The 17,626-nt window shown below is 39.7% G+C and overlaps 1 protein-coding gene across 1 annotated transcript in view; it reads right to left on the bottom strand.

The window, feature by feature from the left end:
* The window catches only part of CPQ (carboxypeptidase Q), a 547,340-nt gene that overhangs the window by 282,886 nt on the left and 246,828 nt on the right, over positions 1 to 17,626 (bottom strand). The window contains exon 4 of the mRNA XM_033203590.1: positions 15,877 to 16,084. Within this exon, the coding sequence (XP_033059481.1) occupies positions 15,877 to 16,084 (208 nt within the window). The remainder of the gene's footprint in view (positions 1 to 15,876; positions 16,085 to 17,626) is intronic.

Below are 17,626 nucleotides of genomic sequence, written 5' to 3'. Positions count from 1 at the left end.
AAGGACCCTTTTATCTTCTTTCTTCTCAGTCCGGAATATTTCCCAAGCTTATAATGTAGTGTTCTGCACACAGTAGGTGTTCAACAAGCATTAGTTGCTATTGAAGATGATGGTTGTTCTGGTTTTCTTTTTCATTTAAAGTAAAATGGGAAACTCTTTGGTAGCAGCACTTCACAAACTAGAATAAAAAGACACCATTAAGAAGTACAGGATAGGATAATGAATTTTTCTTGGATAGGACAGATGAATTTAAATCCCGGCTCAGCCACTCAGAAGCTTTGCAAATTATGTGACCTCTCTAAGCCTTCATTTTTTCATCTGTGGTATGGGTATAACAGCATTGCTTGTTTGACACGGTTGTGGTGAACATTAAAGGAGATAATGTATGAGAAACACCTACACTGCTATGTGTCATATAAACTTGCCAAATAAGAAGTACTCTATAAATGTATATTATTCCTCATCTTCTGATTATGATTAAACGGCTCCATCATTTAAAAAGGCAAGGTGTTCAGACATATGAAAGATCATATCCTCCTCCTTGAAAATCCCATTTTGGCACATTAATATGACTTGAGTCCAGGAAAGAGTAACCTCCAACGTTTGCCTTGCCTACCTGGGTGGCTATCTACCTAAAACAGTCTGTCTGGCTTCAGCTATTTCCATTTGCTGTCTTTATGAGCCCAGAGGCATGCACAGCTATGAGTACATTTCAGAAATTTGAAAAACAAACAATGAAATGTCTCATGCTTGCCACACATGTATTTTTCCTTCCATGATTTAGGTTGGCTGGTTCTAAGCCATAAAAAGTTTATAATAAGAAAGAAAAAAAGAATGAATTTGCCAGCTTAAAACTCTTTAACCCCACCCCCCTAAAACTTTCCAACTCAAGGTTAAAATGTGAACAAACGTTCTAACCGATATGTTCATGAAACATTTAATAATTACTTTGCTTATGAAAGTTTAAACAGCTGCTTAAGTTAGTAAAAAGGCTCCCACCCAGGCAGAATAACCTGCTGTTCCTACTAAGAAGGTTTTCACAAATCATCAGACTACATATTCAGATGAAGGGCAAAACTGCATTTACTGTACAGTCTCTAACTATTCAATTATGTATGGAATGAATTTATCCACCAGGTCAATCAGATTTGGTTTATTCTTTCGACAAGGGTCTTGACAGCATCAATGCTAAAGCCGTTCTCCAAAGGGATTACTGAGCTTTTCAATGATTTATTTATAAAAACACATATACATTAAAAAAGCCATGTCTTTGTCTTTAGGTTATTTTACAGGATAACTCCATGAAAACAGGATTCATTAGCAAATGAATTCAGAAGTTATAGGAAGTCACATCACATTTCTTAAAAAAAAGAATAACACTATTCTTCAGGCTTTCATATGTACTTCCTCACCTTGTAATATACCTCATCCCAATCCCATCCTTATAATCTCTAGCATGCAATTAATCTCCTCTTTAGTAGGAATAAACTGAATCTCTCCAGAAAGCCATCCTTGGCTTCCTAGACCAGGATGGTTGCCCTCAAATGAGCTGCTATAGAACCATGTAGCTGCCATACTGTGGCACTTACCACCTTCTATCACTGTTGCTTGTTTAATTGCCCATCTTACCACGCAGTTATGGTGCTATGAGGGCAATTTGATAATATTTGATAACAGGATAATATGCACATACAAAGTTTTAAAGATGGACCTCTCTGAGCGGTAGAAAACTGTGAAAATATTTCTATCCAATGTAAGTGCTCACCAAAGGGTGACCTCAGCAGAGGGGGATTTTAATAATCAAGTGGATGGGATGACTCATTCTGTGGACACCACTAAGCCTCTTTCCCCAGCCACCCCCGTCATCGGTCAATGGGCCCATGAACAAAGTGGCCATGGTGGCAGGGATGGAGGTTACACATGGGCTCAGCAACACGGGCTTCTACTCACCAAGCTGACCTGGCTACAGCCACAGCTAAGTGCCTAATTTGCCAGTAGCTGAGACCAACACTGAGCCCTCAATATGGCACCATTCCTCAGGGTGATCAGCCAGCTACTTGGTGGCAGGTCGATTATATTGAACCTTTTCCATCATGGAAAGGGCAGCAGTTTGTTCACACTGGAATAGACACTTACTCTGGATATGGGTTTGCCCATCCTGCACGCAATGCTTCTACCAAGACTACCCATCCATGGATTCATGTAATGCCTTATCCACCGTCATGGTACACCACACAGCATTGCCTCTGACAAAGACACTCACTTTATAGCTAAAGAAGTGTGGCATGGTATTCCACACAGCATTGCCTCTGACAAAGACACTCACTTTACAGCTAAAGAAGTGTGGCAATGGGTACATGCTCATGGAATTCACTGGTCTTACTATGTTCCCCATCATCCTGAAGCAGCTGGATTGACAGAATGGTAGAATGACTTTTGAAGTCACAATTACAATGCCAACTAGGTGACAACACTTTGCAGGGCTTTGCAGGGCTCGAGTGAAGTTCTTCAGACGGCTGTGTATGCTCTGAATCAGCATCCAATACAGGGTACTGTTTCTCCCATAGCCAGGATTCACAGGTCCAAGAAACAAGGGGTGGAAGTGGAAGTGGCATCACTCACCATCACCCCTAGTAACCCACCAGTAAAATTCTTGCTTTCTGTTCCCACGACACTACATTCTGCTGGCTTAGAAGTCTTAGTTTCAGAGGGAGGAATGTTGCCAGGAGACACAACAATGATTCTATTAAACTGGAAGTTAAGATTGCCCTCTGGACACTTTGGGCTCTGACTACGTCTAAGTCAACAGGCTAAGAAGGGAGTTATAGTGTTGGCCAGGGTGATTGATTTGGATTATCAAGATAAAATTAGTCTACTATCCCACAATGGAGATAAAGAAGAGTATGCATGGAATACAAGAGATCCCTTATGGCATCTCCTAGTATTACCATGCCTTGTGATTATGGTCAATAGGAAACTACAACAACCCAATCCAGGCATGACTGCAAACGGCCCAGACCCTTCAGGAGTGAAGATTTGGGTCACTACGCTAGGTAAAAAACTACGACCCACTGAGGTGCTTGCTGAAGGCAAAGGGAATACAGAATAGGCAGTAGAAAAAGGTAGTCATCAATACCAGCTACAACCACATGGCCAGTTACAGAAAGAGGACTATAATTGTGAATATTTCCTGGTTAAGAATATGTGAATGTATACACTTACACTAAGAAAACACCTTCATTTTCTTTTATCATGTGACATAAGATTTATTGATTTCATATCAGTATTTAAGTATTGTTAACTTTATGTAATAGCATTTAAGTTAAGGATTAGTGTGCCCCTGTTGTACAAGGGACAGCTCTGTTATGTTAGGCATAATTACTGTCTTTATTTGGAGATTATATATGATTTCAGGAGATGTGTATGGGTTCAAGTTGACAAGGGGTTAACTTGCCATGGTTAATATTAAGTGTCAACTTGATTGGATAGAAGGATGTAAAGTATTGTTCTTGGATGTATCTTTGAGGGTGTTGCCAAAGGAGATTAACATTTGAGTCAGTGGATGGGAAGAGGCAGACCCACCCTCAATCCGGGGGGCACCATCTAAGCAATGGCCAGTGAGGCTAGAATAAAGCAGACTTGCTAAGTATTCTGACCTCCATTTTTCTCCCGAGCTGGATGCTTCCTGCCCTCGAACATCAGACTCCAAGTTTTTCAGCTTTTGGACTCTTGGACTCAGAGTAGTGGTTTGCCAAGGGCTCTTGGGCCTTCGGCCACAGACTGAAGGCTGCACTGTCAGTTTCCCTACTTTTGAGGTTTTGGGACTCAGGTTGATCCACCACTGGCTTCCTTGCTCCTTAACTTGCAGATGGCCTATCATGGGACTTCACCTTGTAATCGTGTGAGTCAATCTCCTTAATAAACTCCTGTTCATATACACATATATCCTATTAGTTCTGTCCCTCTATAGAGAACCCTAATATATCCAGCAAAGTAGGAGCTCAATAAGTTCCTATAGAATTAATGGATGAATTCTCCTACTCACCCAAACTGCACTTCTACTTCTTTTTCTCTCATATATCCAAACTTCAACAACTCCTGCCAACTTTATTTCCAAACATTTTCTGAATCCTTCTCCTCTTTTCCAACACTATTTAAACTGTCTTGGTTCAAACTCTATTATCTCCTGGCTGAATTTCAATCTTTGCCTACTCAAAAGGATGCAGTGGCCAGAGTGAGCTAAAATGCAAACCTACTGCTAAAACTCTGCAGTGACTCCCCGCTGCCTACAGGACAAAGCCCCAGCCCTTCACATGGCATGCCAGACCCACCGTGGGCTGTCTCTCCTAATGGGCCTCTCCTATTTCTCAACTTCTGTGTAAGTTCTCCCATCTTCAGGAAAGGGTGATATTTATATCCAGAAAGGCAAAATAGTCTACTAACAAAATATAAGAGACAGGATGCAAATTTTACAGGCTATGTACAGAGCATACTGCCCATCCCAAGCTATTGCTATAACCTTTGTGCCTCACACATACCAGATACTCAATAAATAAATAGATGCTGAATTAATGTAAGAGCAATTGAAGAAAAGAATATAATACAAAAACACTAAAACATAATCTACCCAGCGAAACTCATGCCTCTATCTTACTGTTTCACAAAATGTTTCATGTGAGGATACTCTGAAAAAAGTGTTCCATGATCAAAAATGTGCAGAATACTGCAAAGCTACCTCTTAAAGATTCCCAATGCACATCAGCACATTAAAGGCTTAAGAAGTACCACAGAAAAAGTGAGCCTGTTTAACTTTTTGAATAGGAATGTTCCCAACTGTATTTGAACACAGAATTTAAAAACAAAACAAAACAGCAACACACTTACTTTGTAAATAATGCTCTTCTCCAGCACTAGCTTTAGAAAGGGCTTCCACAATGTCTTGTTGCTATTTAATAGTACACAGAATTTACCATTATTTTGATGATAAATTTCATCTTTAAGTATTTTTTTTTCATCTTTCAGTATTTTTTTAATAATGGAATTTTAGGGCTGGCAATGACCTTCAAGCTTTTTCAGACAAAGTACCTCCTTCTATAGATGAAGGATTAAGCCATTCAGCTTATTTGTGGCAGAAATAAAACCAGAACCAAAGCCTCACAACACCCATCTAGTCTTCTTTCCATTACTTCACATCAGCGATTTTCAACTTGGGGTGGCTTTTGTCCCCCAAGGGACATTTGGCAATGTCTGAGGACATTTCTGATGCTCAGCACTGTGGGAAGTGTGGTGTGGGGTAGGAAGTGAAACTAGTGGTTAGTGGTCAAGGATGTTGCTAAATATCCCGCAATGCACATGACAGCCCCTCAAGACAAAGAATTATCTGGCCCAAAGAGCCAATAGAGATGATGTTGAGAAATCCTGCTCCACGGTAAAAAAAGAAAGAGTGAAGCATTCAGTTAACAAACTAGAGTTTTCATTTCAAGGTTCCCCACTAGCCTTCACAGTACTGCACCATATTTAAAATAATACTGGCATATAAAACTGAATTTGTTCTTTGAACTCATGAAAATAACTGCTGGAAGAAAAAGGCATGTTAAAAAAAAAAATTCGCTGCATCAAGACCTTATCAAAATGGGTTTGAGTACCATCAACCGCCAACGACTCCAAAATCCCACTTTTCTTTCCATACAATAACTTCAGAATAATTCATGAATATATTAACATTTTTAAAATATTGCCTTTACTAAGCAAACCTCAAAATAAAACCTAAGACATTGCTGGGGATCAAAAGAAATGGGCCAGCCCCAAGAGTCAACATTAGAGAATCCATTATTGGTGAGAGAGTCCAGTTTAGAATCAGTTTGTCCTCCGGTCAGGTCAATTCAAGCACAGCCTTCCTTCTGTTTATTTGTTCATTTGTTTGTGGAAAATCATGAAAGCATCATAAATTAAAACTGGAAAAATACTAAGGGGGCTAAAGTCAGAGCAGGTTGATCCCGTACTGGGTGCTACACAGAGACGCCCACAAGGCAGCCCTTGCTTTCCAAGAAAGCAGCTCACTCTCAGGAGTATCCTCTCACCAGTTTCCTCAACAGGTTAACGTACTATGGTTTTGTAAGATGTGATCATTGATCATGTTAGCCTGGTCAAAGTGTACATTTGAACTTTCTGCACTATTTTCATAATAGTTGTGAGTCTAAAATTATCTCTTAAAAAAGTTTATTTTACAATATAATGCGATTGGTAGTGCATCTATTTTGACTTTTTCTGCTGCCCTCTGATAAAGAGGGACCTGAGTAGCTGATTGACGAAGGGGTGTGAAAAGTGGCACAGGGGAATAAGGCATCATAAAGAGTCATTAACACCCCAGAAGTGATGCATTCATCAGATCCTCTTCCAAAGTGACAAGGAGCTAAAAAGAAATGACCCAAGGAAGACTTGGAGGGAGGATACATAAAATCAATGGATCAAGCACAGGAGACTTTCCCAGGTGAAACTCCTTCATAGGTGCTCTAAGGAAACTCTGAGACAACAAAGGACAGTGGATATGAGAGCTCTTTGTGCTTAGGGAAAAGATGTCAGGAGAAAAAGCATGAGAGAAAGTACAATTTCTCCTATAAAAATGACCTGGTAAGGATGGCACTGCCTATATCCTGAATCAACGTATAGCCCTCAAATTTAGACACCATTCAACTAAGGAACACCCACGCATAATGGGATCTCTTAGAGGTTAAAAGAAAGGGGAGTCTGGAAATCTAGAGTCATATTCCAGATGTGTTTGTATCACACATTTGCTGTGTCCTCTTGGACAAGTTCTCTTTGGTCCATTTTCCTAATCTGAAAGTCATGGAGTTTGTACTAAATCTCTACAATCCCTACTCTCTGTCTCTGCCTCTAAGACTATTTTAATTGTTAGGATAACCTCTACAGAGTTAATATAAAATAAAACCTATTCACAGATGGCAAGAAGTTTCCTCTGAATTTTCAAATGCAAAGTAGTTCCTTAATAAGTGGGGGTAGAAATAATATTGCTATTTTAGTACTATGAAGTATCAGCTCAGAAATCAAAAAGCACTCATTTTCACCTACTCGGATTTATTCTCAACCATAGATAGGTCTTAAAGATACCATCATTTCCCAAGAATGAAGCTGTCTGAGAGAATGGAGTTCAGAGAATGAATGTCAGAGCTTCCAGAGGACTGCTGTAGCCCCAGAGAAGCGCACTCATGCACACTGTCCAAGATCTTCTGGGTCCTGCACAACATGTCCGAATCACAGGAGAGCACAGTTTCTGAGGAAGTCAGAGTGGAGAGAAAATTCTGGGCTTAGAGGAACCAGAATGTGCCACCATGGGTTTTTTGGAAAGAGGGTGGATTTTAGGTATATAATACCCCTATTCTGCTATTTTCACAAAGTGAAACCCAATAAAGTATTTGTATTATTGGCATCTTTATTTTTATTAATTTATTTTTATTTATTTATTTATTTATTTTTATTATACTTCAAGTTCTAGGGTACATGTGCATAACGTGCAGGTTTGTTACATATGTATACTTGTGCCATGTTGGTGTGCTGCACCCATCAACTCATCAGCACCCATCAATTCATCATTTATATCATGTATAACTCCCCAATGCAATCCCTCCCCCCTCCCCCCTCCCCATGATAGGCCCCAGTGTGTGATGTTCCCCTTCTCGAGTCCAAGTGATCTCATTGTTCAGTTCCCACCTATGAGTGAGAACATGCGGTGTTTGGTTTTCTCTTCTTGTGATAGTTTGCTAAGAATGATGGTTTCCAGCTGCATCCATGTCCCTACAAAGAACGCAAACTCATCCTTTTTGATGGCTGCATAGTATTCCATGGTGTATATGTGCCACATTTTCTTAATCCAGTCTGTCACTGATGGACATTTGGGTTGATTCCAAGTCTTTGCTATTGTGAATAGTGCCGCAATAACATACATGTGCATGTGTCTTTGTAGTAGAATAATTTATAATCCTTTGGGTATATACCCAGTAGTGGGATGGCTGGGTCATATGGTACATCTAGTTCTAGATCCTTGAGGAATTGCCATACTGTTTTCCATAATGGTTGAACTAGTTTACAATCCCACCAACAGTGTAAAAGTGTTCCTATTTCTCCACATCCTCTCCAACACCTGTTGTTTCCTGATTTTTTAATGATTGCCGTTCTAACTGGTGTGAGATGGTATCTCATTGTGGTTTTGATTTGCATTTCTCTGATGGCGAGTGATGATGAGCATTTTTTCATGTGTCTGTTGGCTGTATCAATGTCTTCTTTTGAGAAATGTCTGTTCATATCCTTTCCCCACTTTTTGATGGGGTTGTTTGTTTTTTTCTTGTATATTTGTTTGAGTTCTTTGTAGATTCTGGATATTAGCCCTTTGTCAGATGAGTAGGTTGCAAAAATTTTCTCCCATTCTGTAGGTTGCCTGTTCACTCTGATGGTAGTTTCTTTTGCTGTGCAGAAGCTCTTTAGTTTAATTAGATCCCATTTGTCAATTTTGGCTTCTGCTGTTGTTGCTTTTGGTGTTTTAGACATGAAGTCCTTGCCCATGCCTATGTCCTGAATGGTACTACCTAGATTTTCTTCTAGGGTTTTTATGGTATTAGGTCTAACATTTAAGTCTCTAATCCATCTTGAATTAATCTTCGTATAAGGAGTAAGGAAAGGATCCAGTTTCAGCTTTCTACTTATGGCTAGCCAATTTTCCCAGCACCATTTATTAAATAGGGAATACTTTCCCCCTTTCTTGTTTCTCTCAGGTTTGTCAAAGATCAGATGGCTGTAGATGTGTGGTATTATTTCTGAGGACTCTGTTCTGTTCCATTGGTCTATATCTCTGTTTTGGTACCAGTACCATGCTGTTTTGGTTACTGTAGCCTTGTACTATAGTTTGAAGTCAGGTAGCGTGACGCCTCCAGCTTTGTCCTTTTGACTTAGGATTGTCTTGGCAATGTGGGCTCTTTTTTGGTTCCATATGAACTTTAAAGCAGTTTTTTCCAATTCTGTGAAGAAAGTCATTGGTAGCTTGATGGGGATGGCATTGAATCTGTAAATAACCTTGGGCAGTATGGCCATTTTCACGATATTGATTCTTCCTATCCATGGGCATGGTATGTTCTTCCATTTGTTTGTGTCCTCTTTGATTTCACTGAGCAGTGGTTTGTAGTTCTCCTTGAAGAGGTCCTTGACATCCCTTGTAAGTTGGATTCCTAGGTATTTTATTCTCTTTGAAGCAATTGTGAATGGAAGGTCATTCATGATTTGGCTCTCTGTTTGTCTGTTACTGGTGTATAAGAATGCTTGTGATTTTTGCACATTAATTTTGTATCCTGAGACTGCTGAACTGGCACAAGACAGGGATGCCCTCTCTCACCACTCCTATTCAACATAGTGTTGGAACTTCTGGCTAGGGCAATCAGGCAAGAGAAAGAAATCAAGGGTATTCAGTTAGGAAAAGAAGAAGTCAAATAGTCCCTGTTTGCAGATGACATGATTGTATATTTAGAAAACCCCATTGTCTCAGCCCAGAATCTCCTTAAGCTGATATTTATTTATTTTTGAAACGGAGTCTCGCTCTGTCGCCTGGATTGGAGTGCAGTGGCGCAATCTCAGCTCTCTGCAAGCTCCGCCTTCCGGGTTCACGCCATTCTCCTGCTTCAGCCTCCTGAGTAGCTGGGACTACAGGCGCCAGCACCACGCCCGGCTAATTTTTTTTTGTATTTTTTAGTAGAGACAGGGTTTCACCGTGTTAGCCAGGATGGTCTCAATCTCCGGACCTCGTGATCTGCCTGCCTCGGCCTCCCTGGGATTATAGGCGTGAGCCACCACACCGGGCCTATTGGCATCTTTTTAAAGCCTGTGGTTAATTCAGTCCAGGCTTATGGATGAATTATGCAACAGGGTTTTGAAATGTACTAATACTTTATCAATCACATATACACTCTTCTAAAGCTGAAATTTACCACATACTGCCCATGGGTTTTGGGCCAAAATAGAAGGGTTATTTACATGCTAACTGCTTTACTTTTATTAAGGTTCTGTGCATGGATGATGAGATGTAAGGAACTATACTGGGTGTTATCACTTAACAGTATCTATTAGCCACTGCCTAGTGTTAGTTCATGCAATGGTTTGCATATGTCACCCAAAAATTCACGTGTTGAGAACTGAATCCCCAGTGCAACATGGCTGGAAGGTGGGGCCTAATATTAGGTAATTAAATCATGAGGGTTCTGCCCTCAGGAATGGATTAATATCATTATCACAGGAATGGGTTAATTATCTCAAAAATTAGTTTGTTATAAAAGGGAGTTTGGTCCCCTCCTGCTCTCTTGCTCTCACCATCTCTTGCCCTTCCACTTTCTGCCATGGGATGATGTGGCATGAAGGCCCTTGCAAGATGCTAGTGCCATGCTCTTGAATTTCCCTGTCTCCAGATCTCTGATCTCATTTCTGTTCTTATAAATTACCCATTCTATGATATTCTGCAATAGCATCATAAAACAGACTAAGATACCCACCTTCCTCCCCTTTGCCTACCTTCAAGTCTCCAAAGATGTTTGCATTATTCTGCAGGCAGAATAATGGTAATTTCAACAGACCTTCTCCTTTTAAAGAGATAATTTCCACTGCAGCTAATTTTATAAGTTATTTAGCACCACTATTCTTTAGTATACTTTGGAGCAAAGTAGCAAGGGTGTGTCAGGCAGAAGTTAAGTCAACCTAAATTATAAAACCAACTTTTAAGTTACTGTCTGCGTTACTGATAACTTAAAAATGAATGATTTCAGGAAAATCTGCTAGACTTTAGAGCAGAACTCCTTCCCTGGCCTATGAAAGATCAGTTCTCAGTTGACCTTGATCTCCACCAGACATTGCCTTTCACCATCATACATTTCCTTTTCCCCTTTCTTCATTCTCATTTTCTGTTCATTTGTGAACAGTACCATATAATTTCTTCTTACTATAACTGCCTCCTATCTAACCCTGACTCCCCTCTCTGTCTTTTTTCCTCTGTCTTCTGCTCACCTCTGATCACTCACCTCAGCATTTATCTACATCACAACCGTTATCTTATAAGAAACAGGAGAGAGGGACCTGAAAGCAGGGAATCACCATGTTGAGATCAAATGTTTTAAAATAACTTTGAACTTCATTGCAAAGAAGTATGGAAAAGACCAGAAGAAAAACAATCAGGGGGGAAACAGTGAGGGCCTGAATTAAGGCTGTAGTAGCAGGCAAGGTAGGAACAGAATTTTCTTTTAATATGCTGAAAATAGACTGAATAGGATATGATACCTGACTGTAGGACAGTGATAAAGGAGAAGGAATGAAAAATAACTTGAAGTTTTGTAACTTTGCTGATAGATAAATATGGTTCATTTAATAGAAACAAGAAACTAAGACAAAAAATCAGGTTAGGAGGGAGCCAGTGTGTTCATATTCGGACATGTCGAGCTACATTCAGCAGTGAGGTTCAATGTGCCAATGAACAATCGGTATTCTAAAAGGGCAGTAAAACTTCTAGATTTAAAGACGATCGAGATTAGTAACATCCTCCAACCATTTTTTTCTTTACTTATTCTTTCACTTTACCAAAATAAAATATGTGTTGAGAAGCCACTGCATGCCAAGTCCTGAAATAGCCATTAGAGGCGGGAAAAAGGAAAAGAAAGGAAATAGAGTTAACAGAGTGCCTGCTCTCAGGGCATTTGCAAGTTGTGCTGGGAGATGACAACGTAACAGTGGCATGAAGTGTTGGGATGAGGGGAATGTTACCAAAGCAGTCTTCATGGAAGAAGTGGCATTTATTGGGGATAAGGCAATTCTTTTTCAGGCTCATTAGCCAACCTAAGACCTGAAGAGGGATTTCATGCTTTTTGCTTTGCCTTCACAGTCTGTATGTCCCCTGTGGTTCCAGGCCAGTTAGAATGCAGATTCCCTCCACAAAATGCAACCACAGATTTGACTTTACTGTGCTAATTTTCATTTTTTTCTGTGGAAGTAATGCTGTTACTTCTTTGTGGAAGAACTTTTGTTAAACTTCTACCTTTTACATATTGGTAACAAAGTATTTATGATCGACTCTTGGAATTCTAGGCAACATCCTAAATCTCATGATTGCTCTGAAATTGTCCATCTACCTTCTGGGAGAAGGTGCTACCCCGACAAAACATAGAGTGAAGCATCTTGACAGATAGAAGGCCAGTCCAGCAATTCCTAAATTTAGGTCAGTCCAGCAATTCCACTCCAAGATATTTACTCAGAAGAAATGAAAACATCAAGTCCATGGAAAGACTAGTACAAGAATGTTCACAAAACCTTTATACACAATAATCAAAAAACTAGAAACCACCCACATGTTCATCAGCTGCTGAGTGGATAAACGAATTGTCATATATCTGTACAATGAAATATTACTCAGGGATATAAAGGAAGAAACAACTGAATCAACAACATGGATAAATCTCAAAAGCATTATGCTGAGTGAAATAAGCCTGACAGAAAACAACTACAAATTATATTATTTCACTTACGTATGAAATTAAAAAACAAAAACAAAAACAACTATAGCACTAGAAAGGAGATCACTGGCTGCCCAGGGCAGGGTGGTAGAGTTGGAGATGGACTACAAAGGAACTTGAGGGAAACTTTGGGTGGTGGAAATATTATATATTATAATTGTGGTAGTAGTTACATTATACATTTTCCAAACTCATCAAATTGTACATTAGATTGATTTATTTTATATAAGTTATACCTCAATTCAGCCAATTTTAAAAAAATAAAAGAATGAGCCAGGCTGAGCTGACAAATAGGCCCAAGCTCTCCCAGCCAGAAGATGTTTATGGCCCTCGGGAAGCTGTCAGATATCTTAGCCCTCTGACTCTCAAGAATTCCTCTGCCTAAATACTTCGGCCTCAGATTCTGAGACTCCCTAGCTGCTACAGACTAAGGATGCTAATAACTCACTCTCACCCTGCCACCCACCTGCCTACAACCTCAGGCCAGCTCACCCAGCCTGCTCACCCAGACAGCAATAATATTATAATCCTAAACCCTTCAAGCCCTAGGCTAGCTACCCGATGATGACAAAACTTTATCCTGGAACTATTGACTGGGGAAAATACCTGAAAAGGATTACACTTTAAGGCATCTGACTATTTAGCGTCTGAAATATAGACTCTTGGCTCTTCTGTTGTTATGAGTTTCCTAAAGGGACAAGAGGCTGGGCTTATCTGTTTGAAACCACAGTTTCTCTATAGCTGTCTGACTCCCTGTGATTCTACTGAGTTCTTGTTTTCCATCATCCCTGTGGCAAAAGCCATGGTTGATGTCCAGGTCCCTGAAGCAGATGATTTTGGAAGAGAGAAAGGAGTCCTGAGCTTAAAATGAATCTTTACTGCAGTATAGCCCTCAAGTCTGGGAGAAGTCCTGAGTCCTGAGTTTCCCAGTCCTTAGTCTGGGAGAAGTCATACACAGAAGACTTGTTTCTCCATCACCAAACGCCATCACTCTTCACACTTTCCTTCATCCCACTGATGCTGTCAAACAAAATACAAGCCTGAAATTTCTAAATAACATTTCTAAGTTCCATTTTTAGAATTTCAATAACAAATGTATGAGATTTGCACCAGAAACCTTATATAAAGTGTTTATTGCACACTTTATGCCATACAAAGGAAACTTACATTCAGTGAGCTGCGATGTGCCAAACACTCCATGTCTGTGATGTGCCAAACACTCCATGTCTATGATGTGCCAAACACTCGACAAAGCTATTTGATGTGCCTTACCTAATCTAGTCCTCACAATAATTCTGTTCATTACTTGCATACTATCCCATTATTTGCAGATAAATTCATAAACTCTGGAAACTGCATATAAACTGGTTTAAAGCTTGGTTTAATAGTCACAAGATCCTGGGTTTGAATTCCTTCTTAGCTGCCTACTAGCTGTGTGGACCTTGGGTAACTGAGTTTCCTTGTAGGTTTGTTTTCTCACCTATAAAATGAAGAAATTTCATGATTTAGATCTGTGTCCCTCCCCAAATCTCAGGTAGAATTTTAATTCCGAATGTTGGAGGTGAGGCCTGGTGAGAGATGATTGGATTATACGGGCTGTTTCTCATGAATGATTTAGCACCATCCCCTTGGTGCTGTTCTTGTTTAGTAAGCTCTCATGAGATCTGGTTGTTTAAAAGTGTGTGGCATCTCCCCTCCCCTTTGCTCCTGCTCCTGCCATGTAAGACACCTCACTCCCATCTTTGCCTTTTGCCATGACTGAAAGCTCCCTGAAGCCTTCCTAGAAGCAGATGCCACCATGCCTCTTGTACAGCCTGCAGAACTGTGAACCAATTAAACCTCTTTTCTTATAAATTACCCAGTCTTAGGTATTTCTTTATAGCAATGTGAGAATGGACTAATACAGAAAATATATCCAAATTCATAAGCTTTGAAAGGATTAAATAAGATAATTAACACAATAGGCACAATAAGTATTAACTATTGGTTTTATCTCAAATACCAGGCTAGCTTCAAATGGAATAAATACAACACATATGGACAAATACCACTCTCAGCTGTTCCGAGGTTGAACTTGCACACCACAAATACCATTCTGTCCTGCAATTACTCCTGCCCTTCTTCAATCAATGTGGTAAAACTTTTATTTTTTATTACTTAACCTTTAGATTCAGGGGGTATATGGACATATGGTGTGAGGCTAAGGTTTGGCTTCAGTTGAACCTGTCACCCAAAGAGTAATGTAGTACCCAGCAGGTAGTTTTTTTAAATTTTGCTTCCCTTTCTCTCTCCCCCATTTTGGAGCCCCCATTGCCTATTCTTCCGATCTGTTTTTGTTTTTGTTTTTGTTTTTTTGAGACAGAGTCTCGCTCTGTCTCCCAGGTTGGAGTGCAGTGGTGCCGGCTCACTGCATGCTCTGCCTCTCGGGTTCACACCATTCTCCTGCCTCAGCCTGCCAAGTAGCTGAGACTACAGGTGCCCACCACCATGCCCGGCTAATTTTTTATATTTTTATTAGAGATGGGGTTTCACCGTGTTAGCCCGGATGGTCTCCATCTCCTAACCTCATGATCCGCCCACCTCGGCCTCCCATAGTGCTGGGATTATAGGCATGAGCCACCGCGCCCAGCCTATTCTTCCAATCTTTATGTACGTGTGTACCCAATGATTAGCTCCCACTTGTAAGTGAGAACATGCTTTTTGTTTTTGTTTCTTTGTTAATTCACTCGGGATAATGGCCTTCAGTTGTGCCCATCTTGCTGCAAGGGACATGATTTCATTCTTTTCTATGGCTGGGTAGTATTCCATGGTATATATAAGACCATATATATTTTTTTTAATCCAGCCGGTGGGCACCTAGGTTGATTCCATGTCTTTGCTATTGTGAATAGTGCTGCAATAAACGTGTGAGTGCAGGTATCATCTTAGTAGAACAATTTACTTTCCTTTGGTTACACACACAGTAGTGAGATGGCTGGGTCAAATGCTAATTATATTTTCAGTTAATTGAGAAATCTCCAAACTGCTTTCCACAGGGGTTGAAGTAATTTATAGTCCCTCCAACAACATATAAGTATTCCTTTTTCTCCACAACCTCACCAACATCTATTATTCTTTGACTTTTTAGTAATACCCATTCTGACTGGTATGAGATGGTAAACTTGGTAAAATTTTGATGAGAAAAAATATATATAAAGCTTCTGCCTTCGATGAATATATGAGGACCATCTAGGTGGTTTCATGTTCTCTCTTTCCCAAACTATCTGTAATAATTCAAACTAGAAGAGAAAACTGTATTCTTAGGCCAGCCTTCTCCTTCACTCACCTGTTCTGGATATTTGCTCCCAGTGATCTCTGCTACAGTGTTGAAGGAATCAGTATCTGGATACGTCTTTGCCCCCATCTTTAGCTGAATGACAATTTTGATCCCACGAGAAGCCATTCTTGACATCATTTCTGCATCTTCCACCGTAATACAGGCTGTTGGAATCTCGGGCACGCCATCCTGGTATTCCTGAATACCTGTGTGAGGACTTGAGAGAAGAAGCCACCAGGTTACCTTGAAAGTGGAAACAGACCAAAAGACTTTTTTGAAAGCACCTGTATGTTGATATTTGACTTCCACTTATCTTTGTTTGCATCTGGGAAACAGGAAAGGTGGGTAGTATTGATTTATCTGCTTTTGATGTGAATGTAATTTTAATTTTTTGTCAAGAATAAATTAGAAACTTCAATTTAATAATCATCATATGTAAATTATTTGATAATTTGGATGATCCTTCAAAGTTGCAAATTCCCACAAACTCTGAAAGACATTAACAGTGCCTTCGTGATCAAAAGGTACACACATCTGTACAAGAAGACAAGGGAACTCTGAAGTTTGTCAAGGCTGCAGACCAGAAGATCCACATGTCTGGAATAAAACTGGCCCAGATAGATGTAGCTCTGTGGTTACTGCCTGCCAGTGGGCCTACTCTCTTCCCACCCAAACACAGAGGTCTAAATATATAACTCCACATTGGTGGTAGAACACCACACAGGAAAAGTATAGAATAATGTCTGGGAATATATTCATATTCTCATGAAGAAAAGTTGCTGAATAAATCCAGGCCCTTAATTTTACTGCCACAAGAGAAAAAAAATAACTGTTATACTTTTGGCACTAAAGGAGAAATACCATCCCAACTGGTCAGATTTTTTCCTGCTAATTTCTAGATGTTTCTTACATTCATAGAAACTTACAATTAAAGCCTATATTAATCTGTTGATTCCAACTCTGTATCTACTAATGAAGCTTATCAAAGTCATTTTCTAAAATTGCCCTTTCAAACGGTTCCTTTTTACCCCTGAGATATGGCTTCAAACCCTCCCAAGCCACAGAGCTCTCAGGACCAAACTGTCACAGCTTCCAAGTGCATGCCACAGTCTATTCCTATCTTCTATTAAAGCACAGGCTAAAAACTTCCCTTTTGAAAATTAGTTTTTTCTTTTCATATTTCTATATTTGTTTCAGCTTGTCTCATATTTACAGAACAGCTTTCCTCCTCCTTTCACTTACAACACATTTCTCTCCTACAGATGATAGCTTGGTGCTTATCTCCTATAGAAGCAGCTGCAGTCTCCACATGCACAAACACAATGATGCAGTCTTATCTCTAACTATATTCTTGGTGTGATTGTATTGTTGTAACCATATTTTAGGTGACTATTTACTTAGAAAAACTGCAATGTAGAATGGTTAAAAACAGAAAGTCTGGAGCAAGACTGCTTGGGTTCAAATCTGGGCTTATTGCTAATTGGCCCGGGGCAAGTTACCCATATCTTTGTTTCAGGGGCATCATCTATAAATGGAAGTGATAATAATACCATTTCATAGAGTTATTTTGCAGAAATAATTAATATGTACAAGTAAATCACTTACCCTCCAACACATTAATCAACCAATGCATTTTAAATATTTATTTTATTAACTTGCCTATTCAATTATCCCTGCAGAAACTGTCTAATCTGAAATGATTAGTACCATCTGAGTATACCCTCTATGAACATTTCTAAAAAGTAGACTGCAGGCCGGG

Source organism: Trachypithecus francoisi, unplaced genomic scaffold (assembly GCF_009764315.1).
Source record: "Trachypithecus francoisi isolate TF-2019V2 unplaced genomic scaffold, Tfra_2.0 Lachesis_group7, whole genome shotgun sequence".
Taxonomy (NCBI): Eukaryota; Metazoa; Chordata; class Mammalia; order Primates; family Cercopithecidae; genus Trachypithecus; species Trachypithecus francoisi.
Note: the sequence above shows the minus strand (reverse complement) of the source record. Positions and strands in the feature narration are given on the sequence as shown.